Genomic DNA, 23,187 nt, shown 5'->3' on the forward strand with positions numbered 1-23,187 from the left:
TAGCGTGTGGTTGCCGAGATAAACAACATGGCGGATCTCATCAATCGGGTTGGGTCGCCCATGGACATTTGCGAAGAAAGTCTTGATGAGTCTCCTGATAAAATAGAAAAAAGGAAAAAGCTTTTGGCACTTAAACAACGAACAAGATCACGTATCCTTCGCATTTAAGTTGTAACTCCTCTACTTTCAAGATTTGATCACAATGGACTCGCTTCTAGAAAATATTGCCTGTCCTAATTTCGATCAACATGTCTAACTAATATATCAGTGTTGTACTGTTATATTTGTCACAGTTATTGAAGTTCAATTTTCGAGATTGTTAATATACCACCCAAAGACAATTGTTTTTATGTACGATTATGTACCATAGCCAATATCAGTATCTGTGATACTGTTGGCATATCTCCTCAATTTATATATTGGTTCTGTTACTAAATAATTTACTAAGTGATTTATTTTCATGTTAATTTGTATGGTATTATAGCCACTACAGACATACATTCAAAAGAAGTCACACAAAAGCTAAATATTAAATGGGACTTTTGGTTATCAAGTATCAACATTTGTAGGCAACCTAAAGACAAATATTTTCAAAATAAACATTTTAAATTTGTACTTGCATGTTGAAATCTTTAACATTGTCTCCAGCATTTCTGATTGGTTCCATAGAAGCGGTAAACAAGAAGATCAGCAGTTTGGATCGTAAGCTTCAGGGTTACACTCAGCTGGTGTGTGAGAGCCGTGCTGCCAGCCATGCAGACCTTGCTGACCTGTTTCCGGCCAGTGCTATGGGTCGGGACAGGTATCATCAGAGGGGTATGTGAATCATATTCGATTGGTGTATATCTGTACAAACATATACTTCAGCATTTGTGACATGTGGATTGTGGGTTTGAACAGGCTCCCACACCATGTATTTTATGGTGAGGTTTGCTGACATATTGCTGGATTGTGTGTCATCATATCATTCATTGGTTTGCCTGGTCCAAATGATGTTCAGACTTAAACAACAAACAAATCAAAGTCAGTTTGTCAAGAAATCTTCTTTTTTTTTATTTCAGAAAGGGAGACCAAAGAAGTGAACTGTTTTGCTGGAATCTATACACTTAAGTCCAGTAAGTTAAAAATCTACCATACTGAACTTGACAGTCAGTCACACTAGAAGCCTTATCAAACAGCAATGTAGCAAATATTTACAAATTTGTAATGACAGCAATTGTGAGGGGAAAGTTAAAAGTTCATCCTAACTATGATGGTTGTTTATCAGTTTTCAACGTGATCGTTTCCCTCCCCCCTCCCATCTCAGGTGGTGATACTAGATGACAGTCTACCTAGTCATGTTGATGCCTACAGAATTATGTTGTCTGGTTGTGTTTGGTTCAAATGCAGCCTAGATTGTAAAAGGCTTATTTATCATTTCACCTTTGCAGTTAGACTCAGAACTTCCGAGCCTATTGCATAAGAGAAATAATTGCAAAATGCCTTAGTTTTTCATCTTCCTCTTTTTTCACTTAAATATATGTTGAAAAGACACTTGAAAGTGTGGCCCATGTGCAGCATATTCAGGCAATGTTTTCCTTTTCATGGCAGAAACAGTCACCAGTGTCTTGTGTTCAATGACACCATTATCACTGAAGAGCAGAAATTGTGACCGTGCCCAGTGATATATCCTTCATTTCTCAGTAATCTTTGAAATCATATATGTTAATTGACATCTATTTCAGCCCTTGTCCCTGGACTCAGCCAGAGGGTGAAACACATATCCAAAATCAGTATGCAGCCGAGCAAGACAACTATCAGTGTATGTATCGGGTGTCATAGCTACAGGGTTTAATCCCACTGTACTGCATTACGAGCATCCTTAGTATCATGTTGGAAGTGTTACTGCTGCTAGGTTTGATCCCATTGTTTATTACTATGGTACATTGGAAATGTTGAAGCCAGAGAGTTGGATGCCTCAATTTATCAATATTATACATAGGTAGTGTTAACACTGCAGGGTTGATCCGTAACCAATTGTCACACGGGTGAATTCGGACAAGATCATGGATTTTTCTGTTTTGAGATGGTAATGTTATATTCATTGTATGATTTGAATGAGTGAGTGAGAATAACTTAACACTGTTGCAACAGTGAAACTTCTCATGGCCATTGCAGCAAGCCACTAAATGTAGTGAGTGAGTTGGGTTATATGCCGCTTTTAGCAAGATTCCAGCAATATCACAGCAGGGGAACACCAGAAATGGGCTTCACACATTTTACCCATGTGGGGAATCGAACCCGGGCCTTTGGCGTGATGAGCTGAACGCTTTAACCACTAGGCTACCCCACCTCCCCCCACTAAATGTAAGGGAAACAGGTAACTAATTTTCATGTTTCAAGCAGGCTGTCATATTTAATTTACCTGAGCTGTTTAACATATATCATACATCAGAATATACTTGTCTTGTTACAGGCCAAGAAGGAGACAGGAAAACCAAAATTTGTTGAGGTAATTATGCATATTATAGAGCATTCAACACTTCATCTTTGCAATGTTCTTATTCAGTAATTTTTTTCCTAACCATTTCTTTTACAATGTAGGCTTTGCAGTCATGTTATATGTAATATAGCCTTATTTTGTATAATTTGTTTATCTTCTGTACAGCTGCATCAGTATCCTGGCTATGACCCCACAGAGTTAACTCCCCTGCCAGATGGGATCGCAGCTGCAGATATGCTGAAGAATGCAGCCGAGGCTTCCATGGGACTTGATCATAAAGTATACAATTATCTAGAGATAATTAGGTTGTACTTTCATGACTGCATTTAAAAATTGTGAAGAAAATTGTGTGTTGTATTTGCTAGGCTGTGACTATACACATGTAATTATCAGTACTTTTCTGTGTTGATTACAGCCGCACTTCAAGCCCGAGTTCGATCATCTGTTCTACTCTCAGATGTCACAGGCAGTATTGCAGGTCAGATCATGAACACATTCTCTCCAAGTTGCTTTTGTTTTTCTATTTTCATTGTTGACATATGGATTCTCAGAGCATTCTGAAATGATATTGTTGCTTTGCTGCTGGATGGATAAAGCCATGGCAGAAATAGATCGACTTTCGGGGAAGTCTGGCAATATATTAGGTGATTCAAATCAAGAAATTATATGATACTGTGAGTGTTCTTCCAATCCCATATTGTCTGTTCCATTGTCACCATGACTGTTCTTAACAGTGTCTCACGCTCTATGTGACCGCCTCCGTGGTGTAGGTTAGAGCATCCGCCCGGAGAGCGGAAGGTCGCAGGTTCGATCCCTGACCGTGTCATACCAAAAGACGTTCAAATATGGTACTTATTGGTCCCTGCCTGGCTCTCGGCATTAATGGGTACAACAAGGACTGGTCGGCTCGGAGTCAGTATAATGTGTCTGAGTGGGGTATTCATGCTTCACTGCGGCATGTTATCTCAGTGGGCTAGCACTATAAAACCAGCTTGGGCTATCACTATAAAACCAGCTTAAGTCTGGGCTAGTACAAGCAGCCGCACATACACATACACACGCATGCACGTCGTCATATGAGCAAATATACTCAGGCACGACGTTAAACCCAATTTCACCTCACCTCACCTCAAGCTGTATGTTCCAAAATATCTCGCCATGTCTTTTAACATACAGGATCTGTTCTGGTACTATTTCCTGGAGAAGTTCCAGTCCAGTCGCAACTCCCAGGTGAAGTTGTTTAACCGTATCGCCCACAACTACGTGAAACTGACGATCTATGCCAAGAACCCAGTTTACAGGGACACATTCCTCAAGGTGGGACCATAAGCAGTATATTGGGTAAAACTAGTTAAGAAATACAGTTTGCTCTACCCCATGTATAGTTTAATAAAGTATACTTTTGCCCTGAGTGCTTTTGTGTTATAATAGTACCAAGGGTGGTTTGATTACGAGGGGCAGACTGGAATGGCGTAGTGACGTAATTTAAAAAATCTACTTTATAGCCTGATAACTATGTCGCTTTGATCTTTTAGCGAAGTATCTTTGAATGAAAGATCTACTGAATATTCTAATTTCCATTTTGAGACTCTATTTTCTGGTCCATACTATTATGAACAGGCCACTTGTAGCTGTAACATTGCTGAAAAAAATATTTCTTTTCGTATCATTTCTATCCATGACATGTTTCTGAACTGCATTCCATGTGTTTGAGCAGGGGTACCCCATGCTGATGTGCCAGGCTGTCTACTCTGCCTTCTGCCACGCCTTCCCGGACTCATACCGCCAGTTCGGAGAGGTCTTCAAGGATGACCTTGTGGCCCTCATCATGGAGTGGATGACAGGTACATCATTGTTGTGTCATTGCATGTGTCAGTGTTTGTCGTTTGTGTCATAAGCTGTCAGAAACAACATAAGGTAGTGTGGTCTGTGATCTGTTCCAGGGCTGCCTCTAGCCCCGAGGGTGTGGCTGGGCTGGAACATGGATCATCTGGAGCCAGCCAACATCAAGATGAGGGAAGAAATACTCTCACAGAAGAACAAGAAGTGTAGGTTTTCACTTGTTGTAGTAGGTTTCACATTCACTGTAGTAAGTTTCACACCTGCTGTAGTGAGCTTCACATCCACTCAACTAGGTATAATATCCTAAATTCACACCTACTGTACTAGGTTTAACAGCTGTTCTATTAAGGTCCACACTGCTTTACCAAAGTTTACCATCCATTCCACTAAGTTGACACCTGCTTTACTAGGTTTAATAGCCATCCTATTACAGTACTCACCTGGTGCACCAGGTTTACTAGCCATCCTATTACAGTACTCACCTGGTGCACTAAGTTTAATAGCCATCCTATTACAGTACTCACCTGGTGCACTAGGTTTAATAGCCATCCTATTACAGTACTCACCTGGTGCACTAGGTTTAATAGCCATCCTATTACAGTACTCACCTTGGTGCACTAGGTTTAATAGCCATCCTATTACAGTACTCACCTGGTGCACTAGGTTTAATAGCCATCCTATTACAGTACTCACCTGGTGCACTAGGTTTAATAGCCATCCTATTACAGTACTCACCTGGTGCACTAGGTTTAATAGCCATCATTACAGTACTCACCTGGTGCACTAGGTTTACTTAATAGCCATCCTATTACAGTACTCACCTGGTGCACTAGGTTTAATAGCCATCCTATTACAGTACTCACCTGGTGCACTAGGTTTAATAGCCATCCTATTACAGTACTCACCTGGTGCACTAGGTTTACTAGCCATCCTATTACAGTACTCACCTGGTGCACTAGGTTTAATAGCCATCCTATTACAGTACTCACCTGGTGCACTAGGTTTAATAGCCATCCTATTACAGTACTCACCTGGTGCACTAGGTTTAATAGCCATCCTATTACAGTACTCACCTGGTGCACTAGGTTTAGCATCCATTTGATTAAGTTTCACACTAGGTGCTTTACAGTACTCAGGTGCACTAGGTTTACTAGCCATCCTATTACAGTACTCACCTGGTGCACTAGGTTTAATAGCCATCCTATTACAGTACTCACCTGGTGCACTAGGTTTAACATCCATTTGATTAAGTTTCACACCTGCTTTACTAGGTTTACTAGCCATCCTATTACAGTACTCACCTGGTGCACTAGGTTTAATAGCCATCCTATTACAGTACTCACCTGGTGCACTAGGTTTAACATCCATTTGATTAAGTTTACTACACCTATTACAGCTTTGCACTAGGTTTACTAGCCATCCTATTACAGTACTCACCTGGTGCACTAGGTTTAATAGCCATCCTATTACAGTACTCACCTGGTGCACTAGGTTTAATATCCATTATTACAGTATTAAGTTTCACATCTGTTCACCTGCTTTACTAGGTTTACTAGCCATCCTATTACAGTACTCACCTGGTGCACTAGGTTTAATAGCCATCCTATTACAGTACTCACCTGGTGCACTAGGTTTAACATCCATTTGATTAAGTTTCACCTGCTTTACTAGGTTTAATAGCCATCCTATTACAGTACTCACCTGGTGCACTAGGTTTAATAGCCATCCTATTACAGTACTCACCTGGTGCACTAGGTTTAATAGCCATCCTATTACAGTACTCACCTGGTGCACTAGGTTTAATAGCCATCCTATTACAGTACTCACCTGGTGCACTAGGTTTAATAGCCATCCTATTACAGTACTCACCTGGTGCACTAGGTTTAATAGCCATCCTATTACAGTACTCACCTGGTGCACTAGGTTTAATAGCCATCCTATTACAGTACTCACCTGGTGCACTAGGTTTAACATCCATTTGATTAAGTTTCACACCTGCTTTACTAGGTTTAATAGCCATCCTATTACAGTACTCACCTGGTGCACTAGGTTTAATAGCCATCCTATTACAGTACTCACCTGGTGCACTAGGTTTAATAGCCATCCTATTACAGTACTCACCTGGTGCACTAGGTTTAATAGCCATCCTATTACAGTACTCACCTGGTGCACTAGGTTTAATAGCCATCCTATTACAGTACTCACCTCACTCACCTGGTGCACTAGGGTTTAATAGCCATCCTATTACAGTACTCACCTGGTGCACTAGGTTTAATAGCCATCCTATTACATCCCTGGTGCACAGTACCCTATTACAGTACTCACCTGGTGCACTAGGTTTAACAGCCATCCTATTACAGTTTCACCTTGGTGCACTAGGTTTAGCCATCCTAATAGCCATCCACTATTACAGTATCCTATTACAGTACTCACCTGGTGCACTAGGTTTAATAGCCATCCTATTACAGTACTCACCTGGTGCACTAGGTTTAATAGCCATCCTATTACAGTACTCACCTGGTGCACTAGGTTTTAATAGCCATCCTATTACAGTACTCACCTGGTGCACTAGGTTTAATAGCCATCCTATTACAGTACTCACCTGGTGCACTAGGTTTAATAGCCATCCTATTACAGTACTCACCTGGTGCACTAGGTTTAATAGCCATCCTATTACAGTACTCACCTGGTGCACTAGGTTTAATAGCCATCCTATTACAGTACTCACCTGGTGCACTAGGTTTAATAGCCATCCTATTACAGTACTCACCTGGTGCACTAGGTTTAATAGCCATCCTATTACAGTACTCACCTGGTGCACTAGGTTTAACATCCATTTGATTAAGTAGCCATCCTCACACCTGGTGCACTAGGTTTAATAGCCATCCTATTACAGTACTCACCTGCCATCCTGCACTAGGTTTAATAGCCATCCTATTACAGTACTCACCTGGTGCACTAGGTTTAATAGCCATCCTATTACAGTACTCACCTGGTGCACTAGGTTTAATAGCCATCCTATTACGGTACTCACACTAGGTTTACTCACCTGGTGCACTAGGTTTAATAGCCATCCTATTACAGTACTCACCTGGTGCACTAGGTTTAATAGCCATCCTATTACAGTACTCACCTGGTGCACTAGGTTTAATAGCCATCCTATTACAGTACTCACCTGGTGCACTAGGTTTAATAGCCATCCTATTACAGTACTCACCTGGTGCACTAGGTTTTAATAGCCATCCTATTACAGTACTCACCTGGTGCACTAGGTTTAATAGCCATCATCCACCTGGTATTACAGTTTACTCACCTGGTGCACTAGGTTTTTAATAGCCATCCTATTACAGTACTCACCTGGTGCACTAGGTTTAATAGCCATCCTATTACAGTACTCACCTGGTGCACTAGGTTTAATAGCCATCCTATTACAGTACTCACACACTTGGTTTACTAGGTTCCATTACTAGGCCATCCTATTACAGTACTCACCTGGTGCACTAGGTTTTAATCCCATCCTATTACAGTACTCACCTGGTGCACTAGGTTTAATAGCCATCCTATTACAGTACTCACCTGGTGCACTAGGTTTTTAATATTACAGTACTCATCCTATTACAGTACTCACCTGGTGCACTAGGTTTAATAGCCATCCTATTACAGTACTCACCTGGTGCACTAGGTTTAATAGCCATCCTATTACAGTACTCACCTGGTGCACTAGGTTTAATAGCCATCCTATTACAGTACTCACCTGGTGCACTAGGTTTAATAGCCATCCTATTACAGTACTCACCTGGTGCACTAGGTTTAATAGCCATCCTATTACAGTACTCACCTGGTGCACTAGGTTTAATAGCCATCCTATTACAGTACTCACCTGGTGCACTAGGTTTAATAGCCATCCTATTACAGTACTCACCTGGTGCACTAGGTTTAATAGCCATCCTATTACAGTACTCACCTGGTGCACTAGGTTTAACATCCATCCTATTACAGTTTCACACTAGGTGGTGCACTAGGTTTCACCTAGCCATCCATCCTATTACAGTACTCACCTGGTGCACTAGGTTTAATAGCCATCCTATTACAGTACTCACCTGGTGCACTAGGTTTAATAGCCATCCATATTACATTACTCACACTTGTGCACTACTAGGTTTAATAGCCATCCTATTACAGTACTCACCTGGTGCACTAGGTTTAATAGCCATCCTATTACAGTACTCACCTGGTGCACTAGGTTTAATAGCCATCCTATTACAGTACTCCCTATTACTAGGTTTAATAGCCATCCTATTACAGTACTCACCTGGTGCACTAGGTTTAATAGCCATCCTATTACAGTACTCACCTGGTGCACTAGGTTTAATAGCCATCCTATTACAGTACTCACCTGGTGCACTAGGTTTAATAGCCATCCTATTACAGTACTCACCTGGTGCACTAGGTTTAACATCCATTTGATTAAGTTTCACACCTGCTTTACTAGGTTTACTAGCCATCCTATTACAGTACTCACCTGGTGCACTAGGTTTAATAGCCATCCTATTACAGTACTCACCTGGTGCACTAGGTTTAATAGCCATCCTATTACAGTACTCACCTGGTGCACTAGGTTTAATAGCCATCCTATTACAGTACTCACCTGGTGCACTAGGTTTAATAGCCATCCTATTACAGTACTCACCTGGTGCACTAGGTTTAATAGCCATCCTATTACAGTACTCACCTGGTGCACTAGGTTTAATAGCCATCCTATTACAGTACTCACCTGGTGCACTAGGTTTAACATCCATTTGATTAAGTTTCACACCTGCTGTACTAGGTGGAACAACCATTCGATAACAGCTTTAGGACTTAAAAAACTTGTTGTGGTTCAGAATACCCAACCGACCTTTGACTTCTGGTGTTGACACTAGGTTTTTTTAAGAGGTATGAATAAAATAAGCTTTCAGATACCATTGTTTTTTTCCTGGCACCAACGGACATTGGTCATTCTGACATGATGGCCGCCAGCTTGATTGAAAAATCAATTACATTTTTATAATTGTGTTATTAGTTTGTACTTTACTTCTATAATGAATTGTAAAAAAAAAAAATTCCTACCTACCTACCCTAAATTTTAAAGAGGTGTAATCGGAACCACAACATTTTTTAGTTTTGTTTGGCCTTAACAGCCTTCACAATATTTCCACAAATAATCAGACAGTGTCTGCAGCATATGCAACTCTAAAACATAGTCAGTGCATTCTTAGTTGTATTGTAATGATTCCTATTTTAAATGTGTAGTTATTACTCATTATGAAACTGTCACATCAAGTAAATATCAAGTTTTACATCTGCCACCGTTCCTCCTGCAGCCAGCACAGCCATCAACTTTGACTTCCTGGACAGTCTGGTGTCCAGCGTTCCAAGCCAGTACACGTCCAACACTTCCCTCAACCAGTCAGGATCACGGTCATCTCTCTCCTCAAATTGGACACAGAAGAAATATGTACCCAGGATACCTCGTGCCCGTAAAAGCACTCAGTCGCTGTCTCGTAAAGTTTCAACTCTGAAAGTTGTCTCCCCTGCATCTTCCCAGGATTCCCATGTGATTGACACAGTTGCCGATGCACAGATCAGTCCAAGGAAACAGTCGCAGAAGCTGTTGGACCCTCGGAAGTTGCTGGAGGCCCTGACTCCTATCCGAGAAATGACAGGGGAAGATGAGGAGCCACACACAGACATAGAGGACAAGAAGCTTTCCCAGATGTCTGCATCTGCAGCCAAGGAGGTCTCACACTCCCGGGACACTGCAGTCAAAGTTGAGGTCAGTGAAATCACACAGTATCACATTGAACAAATCATGTGGGGAAACATCTTATAAATAGCCTCATCTAAGGGTGCCCAGACACATACTTGAACTGTATGTTTATCAAACACACACTGTCAGATTAATAGTTTTGACTAAGATAACCATACAAGATGAGAGATGCCAACCCCAAAGTGTTGCAAATTGTAGTTTCAAGGGTCAAAATTAGTAGTTTGACCATAAAATTAGTAGTCATCTAAATACTTAAAATTGCAAAGGTATTGAAATCAGCTTCAGATTTCTGACAATTTCGCTAAAATTACGTGTGTTACCTGCAATGATTCCAGTTCAAATATGTCATTAAATCTGATGAATGGAAGGTAAGTGAAGTCCGAAAATGTATTTAATGGATGAAAATGTTATTTTTCCTTATCCTGACTCATGCTACTTGCTTGTCTTCTTCTTCTTGCAAACACAGTGGAACACTTGCATCTCCCAATTGAAGTTCCCTTCAATGTAAAATCACTAATTAGTACTCACCACGAGTTATCTGTTCCCTCAAAAGCGCGGGAACGAGGGCGCCACCTCCTGCCATGTGCCTCACTCTCTCCTTCTTCGCCCAGTGAGCAGGACGTGAGAGCGCCTGTGTCTCCCTACACATTATATCCTTTATTTATATTTAGTTGGTTACCTCTTATAATCATCTACAGAGGTGTAACTAGTATCCTTATACATGATGCATTGATATTTATTCGTGTTTCTACTGTTTTATTCACGGTTCGCCGTGTTTGCTCAGTAGATTGCGTTAATGAAAATCTGCACTGTTTGTAAATTACGTTTCTCTGCTGCTGATCCGCATTTGATATGCCCTAGTTGTATTACGCCATGCTCTACTGTTTCACGTTGCAATCATTGTATTAAATTATCTAATTCTGCCTTTGATAAATATTTATTTTGCGTCTTGAGACGCGCAGCAGATAGATTACGGAAACAGTCTTCAGTCATGGCTAATAGATCAGAGTCTGATATACCATGTCAACTGTTGGCGGATGACCGCCTACCGCCTGGTAAAGTTCCACTTGAGTTGAAATAATATGTTTTCTGAAATGTTCCAGTGTAATATTGAGCAAGGCGTCATGGGTGTGTCTTAAGCCCCTTTCTATTTCTATTTTATAGATGAATTGGCTAGTGAAATTGAGTCATCTTGTTATCCTGGTATACAGATGCATCCAGAACTAACACAAGTATTTCTCTTGTTGTTAAGCTGACGATGTAGTACTCCTCTGATACTATCTGTGGCCTACAAAAGCGTTATCAATGTTTTGGAAAAGTATTGTATTGAGTATGACCTTTCCGTTAATCTAGATAAATCCAAAATTGTTGTCTTTAGAAATGGAGGTAAGCTCTCTAAATATGAAAAGTGGTATTTGAATGGCATGAGAATAGATTGTGTCCCAGGGTATAAGTATTTGGGTGTTCTTCTTTCAAAAGCTCGTCGTGGCATAAACATTTTGAAAATTCCATTCTACAATCTAAAAGGCCCTCTATAGTATTATTAGGTCACTATCGAAGCTAAAACCTATTCGGTGGTGACATTTTCTTCAGGATCTTTGATTCAAAAGTCTTACAAATCCTACTTTATGGGGCTGAAGTCTGGGGCTTGGATTGTGATATTAGTTCACCAATCGAGAAAGTTCAAACTCTGGCTTGTAAATATCTGCTTTGTGTCAAAATATCAACCCCTAATCACATCGTTCGAGGTGAGTGTGGCAGATACCCTGTTTATGTTTATGCTTACAAACGCTCTATTAAATATTGGGTATAAATTGTTGAATATGCCAGTATCTCGTCTGCCCAGAAAGTGCTACAACCTATTATTGTTAGATGCTAGCCATGGCAAAACAAATTGGGTATCAAAGCTTAAGTTATTACTTTATAATATGGGATTTGGATATATATGGGAAAGACAGTCTATTAGTAGCTTAAATTCCTTCCTGTCTGAATTTATGATCAGGGCTCAGCATATATCCCATCAAGAATGGCATAACTCGTTATCATCAAGTTCTAAAACTTATTCTTATTCTCTTTAATCTATCTATGGAACCATATCTAAGTGTTATTAGCGTTAGTAAATTTAGCATTGCACTGGCACAGTTTCGGCTGTGGTTCCCATCAATTAAATATTGAGACAGGTAGATACACAAATAAACCAAGACATCACAGGTTATGTAACATGTGCGACAATGGATATATAGAAAACGAGTATCATTTCCTTTTAGTGTGTACTGCATATAGTTCTTTACGCACACTATATATTCCTACCAAGTTTTACACATACCCTTCTTTGTCAAACTACAATATATTAATGACCTCCAACAATACCTTTGTCATCAGAAATATAGCAATGTTTGTCTATTATGCTGTAAGACACCGCCAATCATATATGGCTGCAAATATGTAATATTTGTATTATGGGCCGATGGCCTACATACATTCTGCGAATAAAGAATTGGAGTTGCCCTCGGGGGAGAAGCGTGGGACGCAGTCCGCTATCTCCAAGAAGCGACCTGCATCCCAGGACATCCCGTCGTCCCAGTCTAAGACCAGGAGAGCTTCTACGTCGTCACAACGTACGCTCCGCACCCCCAGGGCTACATCTTCGTCGAAAGTGAAACCTATGAAGACTACTAACAATTTTTCATCTGACATTCTTCCTGTTTCAGAATTGGGCTTATATGATGACGATCTACCGATCATCATTCCAGATATCTGGCATAAGAAGCGACCAGTATCGGCTACCGTCACCTCAGCATGAGATCAACACGCAGCTAGAGATGCCTACACTGATGGCAGAGAATCCACCTGAGGGTCCCGTCGCTACCATACAGAGGGCAGCGTCTACATCAGCGCCAGAGACCGTCCCAGGCGACCTGGTCAGCCAGATTATGATGTTGATGGAAGATCGATCACGGTTTACAGAGGCCTCAGAGCCGCGGGCCCCAGAGCCCAACCCACTCACAGTCTTGTAGGGCCCCAGAGCCCGTTTGCTTGACTTCAGCGTAGGGCCACAGAGCCCACAGGCAGCCTCCTCACGAAGGGCAACCCAGCCCGTATCGAAGCCTTCGCGAAGGACATCCCAGTCCGCCTCCACGAAGGACCCATATCCTCACCATTCGCGAAAGGCTTCACGGAGGAGGAGTGCTTCACCGAGCTCAGACCATGAAGAACACAGAGGTCGTTCGCGAAGCAAGCTCCTATCTAATGATTCGGATTCTGACTCGATACCTTCACGAAGGCCTTCACGAAGGTTAAGTGGCTCCAAGTCATCTTCAGCTAGAAGATCTATAAAGGGATTCACAGAGAGCTTCATGAAGCCTCCAGCGTTAAGCCAAGGGAAGTCTCCACAAAGGTCTCCCTATACAAGCCACTCGTCAGTCCGTTCACCACATTCTTCTCGTCGATCCTCTAACAGATCTAGGACTCCACCTCACTCTATTATCGGTGATCCGACGTCAGAAGAGGAAGAGGGTATCGTATTCTCGGATGCAGAAATTAGATACTGGATGGTGAATGGTTTGGAACTTTCCTCCCCGTCTAAGAACAAGAACTCAGCCCATACTTATTTGATGAAGGAAGATGATGCTGACACTATCTCCTTACCTCCTATTGACCCGATAGCAGCAGTTCCAGCTAATCTGGATGCAGCTTTTACCAAATCTACGTAGTCTCAGACAGCACATTTCCCGGTTTTCAACGCTAAGATGGACTCCTTTTTCAAGGCTCAAGATATTGATGAGAACTTTAAGTTAATCAATGAGAACAAGTCCAGGAATTACAGAATAGAACGACCGCAAGCTAGCTCAGTTGGATACCATTTCTAGGAGAATGTTTTTTGGACTGAATAGATCTAGAACTGTCAATGAAACTCTTCTCACCAAGTTCAAAGACTCTACAGATGAAGAAGATAGAATGATTTACTCGGCTCTACTCATGCAGAAAAGAGACCAACAGTTCCTAACAGATCATTTGTCAGCGCTTTCGGCAGCTACTACTATGGCTCGTCGTCAGCGTCTCCTAGCCTCCTGTAATTGGGGTAATCAATTTACCGAATCCCTCTACGCTGCCCCGTGGTCATCTCCATATCTCTTTGGTGGTAACATAGACAAGGTCTCCAAAGAAGTGTCTAAGGACTCTAGAGAGGTGCTTATGATTAAGTCCATGGATACGTTAGCTAATGTCATTAAGCAAGCATCTATGAGATACTCTGGCAAGTCGAAATTCTCTGGACTACAGAAAGCACGGGACAAGCAATTGGCTGCAGCAAAGGTTCTAAGGAGTCTTTTAAATCGCCCATACAGCAATTTCAGAGGAGGATCAGCAAGAGGCAGGTCAGCCAGAGGTTCCCTTGCTTATAAACGATGAAGTACAGGTTTGGAACGACTGGAGTCCTCCACCCCCAGCCGTTCCAGTACAACCGTTTCAAGTGGGTGGACGCCTTCATCTGCACTGGGAAAACTGGGGATTCCTACAAGATCCTTACGTATCCAACATCCTACAGCACGGATATCAAATACAACTCAAGGCCAAACCTCCGTTGACAGTCATCCCTCCAAGGTTGGACTTCCATCCATTACAACTACCAATGTTAAGAGAGGCAGTAGCTACACTGTTAAACAAGCAGGCCTTAGAAGTTCTGGATCAAGTAAACATCGTACCAGGTTTCTACTCCCCAGTTTTCCTAGTGCCCAAGAAAAATTCCAGGGAAAAGTTTCGTCTCATATACAATATGAGCATCTTCAACAGAGACTATCTAAGCAAACCGCCAGCGTTTAGCATGATACACCTACCGCCAACTCTGACGCACTTAATTAGTCCCAGAGACTACATGGCCAGCATAGATCTGCAAGGCGCATATCTACACATTCGATTCATCCCGATTCAAGGAAATATCTAACATTTATCCTAGGCGGAATACATTACCAATGGAAAGTGCTCCCTTTTGGAATCTCATTGGCCCCTGGTTATTCACAAGAGTGACCGAAACCTATCATCTCATACCTACATCGTCAAAGGTCTTATGGCGCTTTTACCTAGGCGACGGGATACAAGTGGATCCAGATCCACAGCGTCTCGAACTACAGCTGAACTTTATAATCAAGTTACTAACTCAATTAGGATGGTTAGTAAATCTACTCAAGTCAGACCTAGAGCCAGCGCCAAGATCTGCAATTTCTAGGTATCACGATTTCTAACAGCCCAGAATCGTATAGTTGTACGGAGGACCGATGGATCAAGATCAACAGTCAATCCCACAAGCCTTACTCTCTCGCTACCACTACGACAGTGGCAGAGCCTATTGGGATTACTCACATCAGCTCAAGACATGACAGTCAGAGGCAGACTACATTTATGCCCGTTGCAAGTCCTCATCAATTCGCATCTCAACGACTCTCTACCGTTCAGTCTACCAGATCAGGTCAAACCTCACCTACTATGGTGGACCAAGAGATCGAATGTTTGCGTGGCGTCTCCTTAATAGAGCGAATCGAAACACATCTCTCGTAGGACGTCGCGTCACTACAAGGTTGGGAGCCCATCTCACCAACAGGACAGCGTCAGGCCTATGGAGCAATCAAGAGAGCAAATTACACATAAATCTGCTAGAAATGCAAGCAGTGATAAACGCAAAAGTCACTGGAGCAACTTACTACAGAATGCTCAGCTGATGATTTAACACAGACAATTCGACAGTGGCGTTTTATGTGAACAAACAAGGCTCAACAAGGTCCCCGAACCTATTGACTCTATGTTTTCAATTGTTCGATTTAATCGACAATCTCAACATACATGTCAGAGCATGTCACATTCCAGGAGCAAAGAATGTAATAGCAGACGTTCTCTCTCGTCCACTCCAACCATCACCGACGGAATGGATGCTCCATACAGAGATATTCACTCAAATTATCAAGGAAATAGGAACTCCACTAATAGACCTATTTGCCACTTTCGATTCAACAAACAACTGACAACTTTTGTATCGCCAGTTCCAGACCCACTAGCATGGGCAGCGGACGCACTAAGCATATCGGTGGGAAGGACTCAGCAGCGTCGCGTTCCGCCACCAGCGTTAATCCCACAAGTGTTACTCAAAATCAAACAAACTCAGAGCCTCCATCCGATTTTGGTGGTCAGCCCTACTGGCCAGCGAGACGTGGTTTCCAACTCTTATTCAAGAAATCGGACAACCAATACTACAACTTCCAAAGTGTGCGAATCTGTTAATAAATCCGCACACCAAACAAGCACACGGAAAGCCAGAAACATTCCAACTTCACATATGGACTGTATCAAGACGTGTCTAAATAAGAGAGGTTATTCAGCCAGAGCAGCAAAAGCAGTCACGCTTGCCTTGCGTAACTCCACTCGCAACTTATACAATGACAAATGGCACAGTTTTGTCAATTATGCTGCAAAGAAAGGATTTACAGCTAGATATGCTACTCATCCTCAAGTGGCTGACTACTTATGTTATCTACGTCAGACCAAAAATCTAAAAGGCTCAACCTTATCCACTTATCTTGCAGCAATAAGCTCTGTCATAACTATGAGAACGGGTGTCAAGTTAACCAAGACCCCAGAGTTACTTGCCTTACTACGAGCATTCCGATTGGAGGATCAAAAACGCAGATTTCACGCTCCAGCTTGGGATCTAAATATAGTGCTCCAACACCTCACAAGTGAGGCATATGAACCGTTACAATCTACATCGTTCGAATTTCTGACACAGAAAACCTTGTTCCTGTTATCCCTACCAACGGCAGCCAGGATGTCAGAGATTCACGCATTGGATTACGAGAGAACACGCTTTGATGATATTCATAACATCGTGCATATGGGACTACGTTGGGATTTATCACCAAGAACCAATTACCAGGCCAACCAGACAGGTTATTTCACGTCCCAGCTCTCTCATCTATACTTGGACCTCATGATACGATGGATCTATCACTATGCCCAGTAAGAGCACTGAAAATATATTTCCAACAATCCAAATAGAGGAGACAAAAATTCAAGAGATTATTTATTCCTCTATCAACAGCTACGCAGACTGAAGTCTCACGTACTACTATCTCAATTTGGATCAGAACTGTCATACTACGTGCCTACAAGGCTGCAGGACTCGACCCTCCAAGAGCATCTAATCCTCATGAAATTAGAGCGTTAGCATCTACACTTGCTCTTCACGGCAACTGCTCTTTGAATACCATAATGGAGGGTTGTTTCTGGAGATCCGATATGGTGTTTGCCAACCATTATCTGAGAGATATCACCACCGAGGACGTCTGAGGTATCCACCATTTCGGTCCCATGGTCCTCGCACAACAGTTGACAGTTCCTCGGAGAAGATAAGTCAATCTTACAGATTTTACTACTTATCTTATAACAGTACTAAATAGCTATATGCTATATATATTTTGCTTAAATTCATTTATTATCTTAAGCACAGTACTATGGTTGTTATATCATAACAGTATATTAGGTAACAAACTCTACGGAGTTTTTGCTAATATATATTTAGCTTAAGTTTAATCATATCTTAAGCTCAGTACTATGGTTATATCATAAAAGTATATTAGCTAACAAACTCTACGGAGTTTTTGCTATTATATATTTAGCTTAAGTTTAATCATATCTTAAGCTCAGTACTATGGTTATATCATAAAAGAATATTAGCTAACAAACTCTACGGAGTTTTTTGCTATTATATATTTAGCTTAAGTTTAATCATATCTTAAGCTTAGTACTATGGTTATATCATAAAAGTATATTAGCTAACAAACTCTACGGAGTTTTTTGCTATTATATATTTAGCTTAAGTTTAATCATATCTTAAGCTCAGTACTATGGTTATATCATAAAAGTATATTAGCTAACAAACTCTACGGAGTTTTTTGCTATTATATATTTAGCTTAAGTTTAATCATATCTTAAGCTCAATACTATAGTTATATCATAAAAGTATATTAGCTAACAAACTCTATGAAGTTTTTTGCTATTATATATTTAGCTTAAGTTTAATCATATCTTAAGCTCAGTACTATAGTTATATCATAAAAGTATATTAGCTAACAAACTCTATGAAGTTTATGCTATCATATTGTCAAGCTTAAGGCTATTAGTCTTAAGCATAGTATACATGTTGTATATACTTTTATCTTAATATTATATTGTAATAACCCATATAGGGCAGCTGATAAGTTAGCAGCAGGAATTCATCAATCAGTACCTTTATGAAGTTCCCATAAGGGTTATTACAGTCATTACAGAAATCACTAATTATCTAAAATCCAAAGTATTCTGTATTCCCACCTCCGTTTCTGTCGGATTCTACAAGCAAATAGCATGAGTCAGGATAAGAAAAAATATGTAATTTTCTGATTAAAATTGATATTTTATACTTATCCTGACTCATGAGGTAAGCCTTCCCGTCCTCCCCACATAACACTTTGGATTTCCCTGAAAATTCAAGTGTTGGGCTCGCTTTATAAGGAGAGAGTGAGGCACATGGCAGGAGGTGGCGCCCTCGTTCCCACGCTTTTGAGGGAACAGATAACTCGTGGTGAGTACTAATTAGTGATTTTACATTGAAGGGAACTTCAATTGGGAGATGCAAGTGTTCCACTGTGTTCGCAAGAAGAAGAAGACAAGCAAATAGCATGAGTCAGGATAAGTATAAAATATCAATTTTAATCAGAAAATTACATTTTTGTCTATATATCCGAATTCTAATGAATTTTCTTCAAATTTTATAGAATTTCTAGTGCATTCATATTGGCATAGTTTCAGGCTAAAATTTGTAGCGACTACGATAAAATCATAGAGGTTGGCATCTCTGCAAGATGCATCCTATTGAGATCTGAATACACAAGTTTGACCCCATGCACCTACGGTTTCATTAGTGGGTAGTCCTAACAAGCTCCATATTGGTTATCAGTAAATTTGCACAGAACTTTTCTCTAAACATATCAAGACAAGTCAATGGGTAGTAATGGGGACATATTCTAACCTTGATAGCAGGATTAAGGATTAAGTGATCTGTTGTCCTCATTCAGTCCCACCCTGCCTGTCGAGGTCCCGACTTTGTGAGATCTGCCTTCAACATCAGCGGCCACAGTCCCCTCGTGGCACACTTCATGAGGATGAAGAAACTGACAACTGAGGCGGGTGTTAATTTCCGGGTACAGAGGACGGAGATAGAAAACCTGCCAGCATATCCTTCATATCAAATGTTTGTTGTTTAACACTGTGCACAGACTGGTTCCAGTTGTGTCACAATGGATGAAATGAACTAGTGATAGATATCACTAATCTTTGCTGTCCTGGTACTATGACCAAGTCACCAAGCATAACCATCTAATCCTCTTCCAACAGGAGTGGTGGGGTAGCCTAGTGGTTAAAGCGTTTGCTCGTCACCCCGTCACATGGGGTTCGATTGCCCACATGGGTACAATGTGTGGAAGCCCATTTCTGGTGTCCCCAGCCACGATAATGCTGGAATATTGCTAAAAGCAGCGTAAAACCATACTCACTCACTCCTCTTCCAACAAGCATAGGTAGCTTGGGACTTCCATGATACCGCAGTCGTAAAATGTAATATGTAATAATCAAGGGACCGTTCATAATTTATGGCTAGGAGGGGTGATGCTGATTTTGAGGGAGGGTCACCCATTTTGTTCTGGGGAGGTGGGGGGTTCTGCAATTTTGTACACATGTACTAGGGGGTCAGCAAATTTGTACATAAAAATGTTTTAAAAAATATGCTTAGAAATTATGGGAAGGGGAGGAAGGGTCATTGATTTTGTACATGAAGTGTGTGTGGGGGGGTGGAAAGTGTCACTAAATTGTACACAAAGTCACATTGTACATGCTTCTCCATATAAATCATCATCATCCCCCCTAGCCATAAATTATAAACGGTCCCCAAGATCTGATGATAGACAGTTTCATTGAACTTTTCCAATAAACGATTGGTTGGTAACACATTGGACACTATAATAACAGCTGTAAGTACTCAGTGAAGGCTGCAAAGCTCAATGTTTTAAAGTGGTGGTAAGTACATGTATTATCATTATTATAAGTATTGGACATAAAATGTCAAATGAGATGATTTGGGTATCTGACGATCTGATGTACCGGTACATAATTTTGATTCACCTCCTGCCAGCTGAAGTGTATTCTTTAACCAGCACCACTCTAGATACCCCAACCTACAGGGACGTGATCCGTACATCTCTCAAGACCATCAAAGACATAGAGCAGCAATTCTCACAGTAAGTTCCGCACCTATCATAAAGGCCTAAAAGTCAATAAACTGATGCATGAGGAAATAGCCTGACTCATGTCAGCCACATGTCCTGTGTTCATCATTAGTGTGAAACTTAGGACATGATTAATGCAAGATGACTGTGAACTGCTATAAGGGTAATGCTATGTTTGAGGGCATTATCATTTGCAGAAGCCCGAGGTCTTCCATTAACGTGACGCCACAACAGAACCTGACAATATTCGACCTTGGCCTTTGACAAGACCATGGCCTGCAACGTGTCAAAACTATTTCAGACACGTCAGTTGTCAGTGTTCGGTTTGGGGTGAAATTGGGGTTAACGTCGTGCTTTTGAATATTTCGCTCATATGACGACGTGCATGCGTGTGTATGTGCTGCTGCTTGTACTAGCCCAGACTTAAGCTGGTTTTATAGTGCTTGCCCACTGAGATAACATGCCGCAGTGAAGCATGAATACCCCACTCAGACACATTATACTGACTCCGAGCCGACCAGTCCTTGTTGTACCCATTAATGCCGAGCGCCAGGCAGGGACCAACAAGTACCATATTTTAACGTCTTTTGGTATGACGCGGTCAGGGATCGAACCCGTGAGCTTCCGCTCTCCGGGCGGACGCTCTAACCACGGAGGCGGTCCGTTCGGTTTGGGGCCACAAAAACGTAAATAGTGCAATGTTTAAGGTTAGCACCAGCAAGAAAGCCAATATTACCGTTAGGGGGAATTCGGGTTGCTTTGACTTGTTTGACCCAGAATTTCTGCCAGTCCAAATCCAAAGTCGAATGAACCAACGCACCCACTATGACGTCATTTGACAACAGAACTGATAGTGGCCCGTCATTAAGGTTGAGCGGTCCAATATCATTTGCAGCGGCCCGCAAATTTCTGATAATAGGAGGGCCGTTTCATGATAATTCCATGTGTTTTAGCTATAATATAAGGGTAATGCTATTTTTGAGGGCATTATCATTTGCAGAAGCCTGAGGCTTTCCATTAACTGCCTGACGAAGGAGGGCAGTTGAAAAAGACCGAGAGCTTCTGCAAATGATAATGCCCTCAAAAATAGCATTACCATTATTATTGCTAAAATACATGGAATTTGTGTTGAAAAGGAAAAGGAATCAACGAAGGAATTTGACTAAGTTTACTCAAAACCAACTTCTGACGGGGTTGACTGCCCGAATGCAATTACGTCATCGAACAATTCAAGTGCTGTCACAACAGAAAGTGACGATATTAGACCTTGGCCTTTGACGAGACCATAGCCTGCAACATGTCAAACTATGTCAGTGTTCGGTTTTGATCAAACAACAACGTTAATTGTGCAATTGTTAAGGTTAGCACCAGCAAGAAAGCCAATATTACCGCTATTTAAAGTGGGAATTCAGGTTGCTTTGACTTGTTTGACCCAGAATATCTGCCAGTCCAAAGCCAATGTCAAATGAACCGTAAGCCACGCACCCACTATGACGTCACTTGACAGCAGAACAGATAGTGGCCCATCGTTAAGGTTGAGTGGTCCAATATCATTTGCAGCGGCCTGCAAATTTCTGATAATGGGAGGGCTGTTTCATGATAGTTCAATGTATTTTAGCTATAATACAGTATATCTGCTTAACCTTTAAGCTTATGGGCAGGAAACATTTAAACAACCATGTACATGTTTCGCCTTCAGAATGTACACCCGGAGCATGCGTGAGAACGCTGTGTTTGTGAAGAAGCAGAATGCTATCATGCGAGAACACATGCAGAAGGAATCAGCCCTCCTGTCAAGGACTAAGGAAGTCAAGAGGCTCAGTGATCTGCTCATTCTGGAACAGAGAGTGAGTGTCGTATCCTGGGGGTGCAACATTCTAATGAGGGGAGTCGTATCTTGGATGGGCTGATTGTCAGGAAAGGAACATTGCATCTGTATGGGTTGGTTAAAGGTATGGGAACTTTGTATCTGTATCAGTTGGTTTTAGGTATGGGAACATTGTATGTGTATGGGTTAGTTGTAGGTAGGGGAACATTGTTTCTGTATGGGTTGGTTGAAGAGTGGAACTTTGTATATCTCTATGGTTTGGTTGAAGATCAGGCTGTGTTGTCGTCTGGATAGGTCACTTTGAGCTTTGAGGGTGGCCATTGAGAAATCCACATTCGGTCTTCCCTCATGAATATTGAGATGTCTTTTTTTGCAGAAAGGTGAAGATTCCATTTCTGCAGGAGCAGATGCTGCCATAGAAGCAGCACTAATGGCCCAGGAGTGAAGCGGAGTCTGTGTGATCCCCTTGTACCAACTTGATCCAACATTGTCTGTGATACTTCCCAGTGCTTCTGTGATACTTCAACAATTGTTGACTATCTGTACATAACCCAGTATGTAGTGACTTCACTGTGCAATATGATCTTGTACATGCAAGAAAGTGGATATTGTTGGGAAAATTTGCAAAAATGTCCAGTTATTCATTTTATACTTATTTTTTTTATAGATATTGTCTAATAACCAAAGATTTAAGTTTGACTTGCAAGTTGTATAATCCATGTTGACCAGCTGACTTTAATGTGATATTTCCATTATAATTTTGACATTTGTCTTCATACTTCATACACACAAAAAAGACTTCAAGACATAAATATTATGAATGTATTTGCATGAATAAACATTGTTATGGTAACATCATATTACTATATAACTGTCAATGAACTCCATAACATTTAGCACTTAAAGATTTGAATTAGCA

At 41.3% G+C, this 23,187-nt stretch overlaps 1 protein-coding gene across 1 annotated transcript; it reads left to right on the top strand.

Annotated features, from left to right (window-relative positions):
- Window positions 1-12: 12 nt before the first annotated feature.
- On the top strand, window positions 13-23,041 carry LOC124277965 (protein FAM227B-like). The gene is made up of 15 exons (XM_046713688.1): window positions 13-151; window positions 649-816; window positions 1,062-1,115; window positions 1,725-1,801; window positions 2,456-2,491; window positions 2,648-2,761; window positions 2,898-2,960; window positions 3,659-3,799; window positions 4,200-4,326; window positions 4,426-4,530; window positions 9,688-10,139; window positions 19,235-19,392; window positions 20,375-20,452; window positions 22,140-22,287; window positions 22,645-23,041. Exons 1-15 carry the CDS (start codon window positions 28-30, stop codon window positions 22,711-22,713), a joined length of 1,914 nt encoding a protein of 637 aa, XP_046569644.1. The 5' UTR covers window positions 13-27; the 3' UTR covers window positions 22,714-23,041.
- Window positions 23,042-23,187: the final 146 nt, after the last annotated feature.

Source organism: Haliotis rubra, unplaced genomic scaffold, assembly GCF_003918875.1.
Source record: "Haliotis rubra isolate DU_JTF1 unplaced genomic scaffold, ASM391887v1 Scf23, whole genome shotgun sequence".
Lineage (NCBI taxonomy): Eukaryota > Metazoa > Mollusca > Gastropoda > Lepetellida > Haliotidae > Haliotis > Haliotis rubra.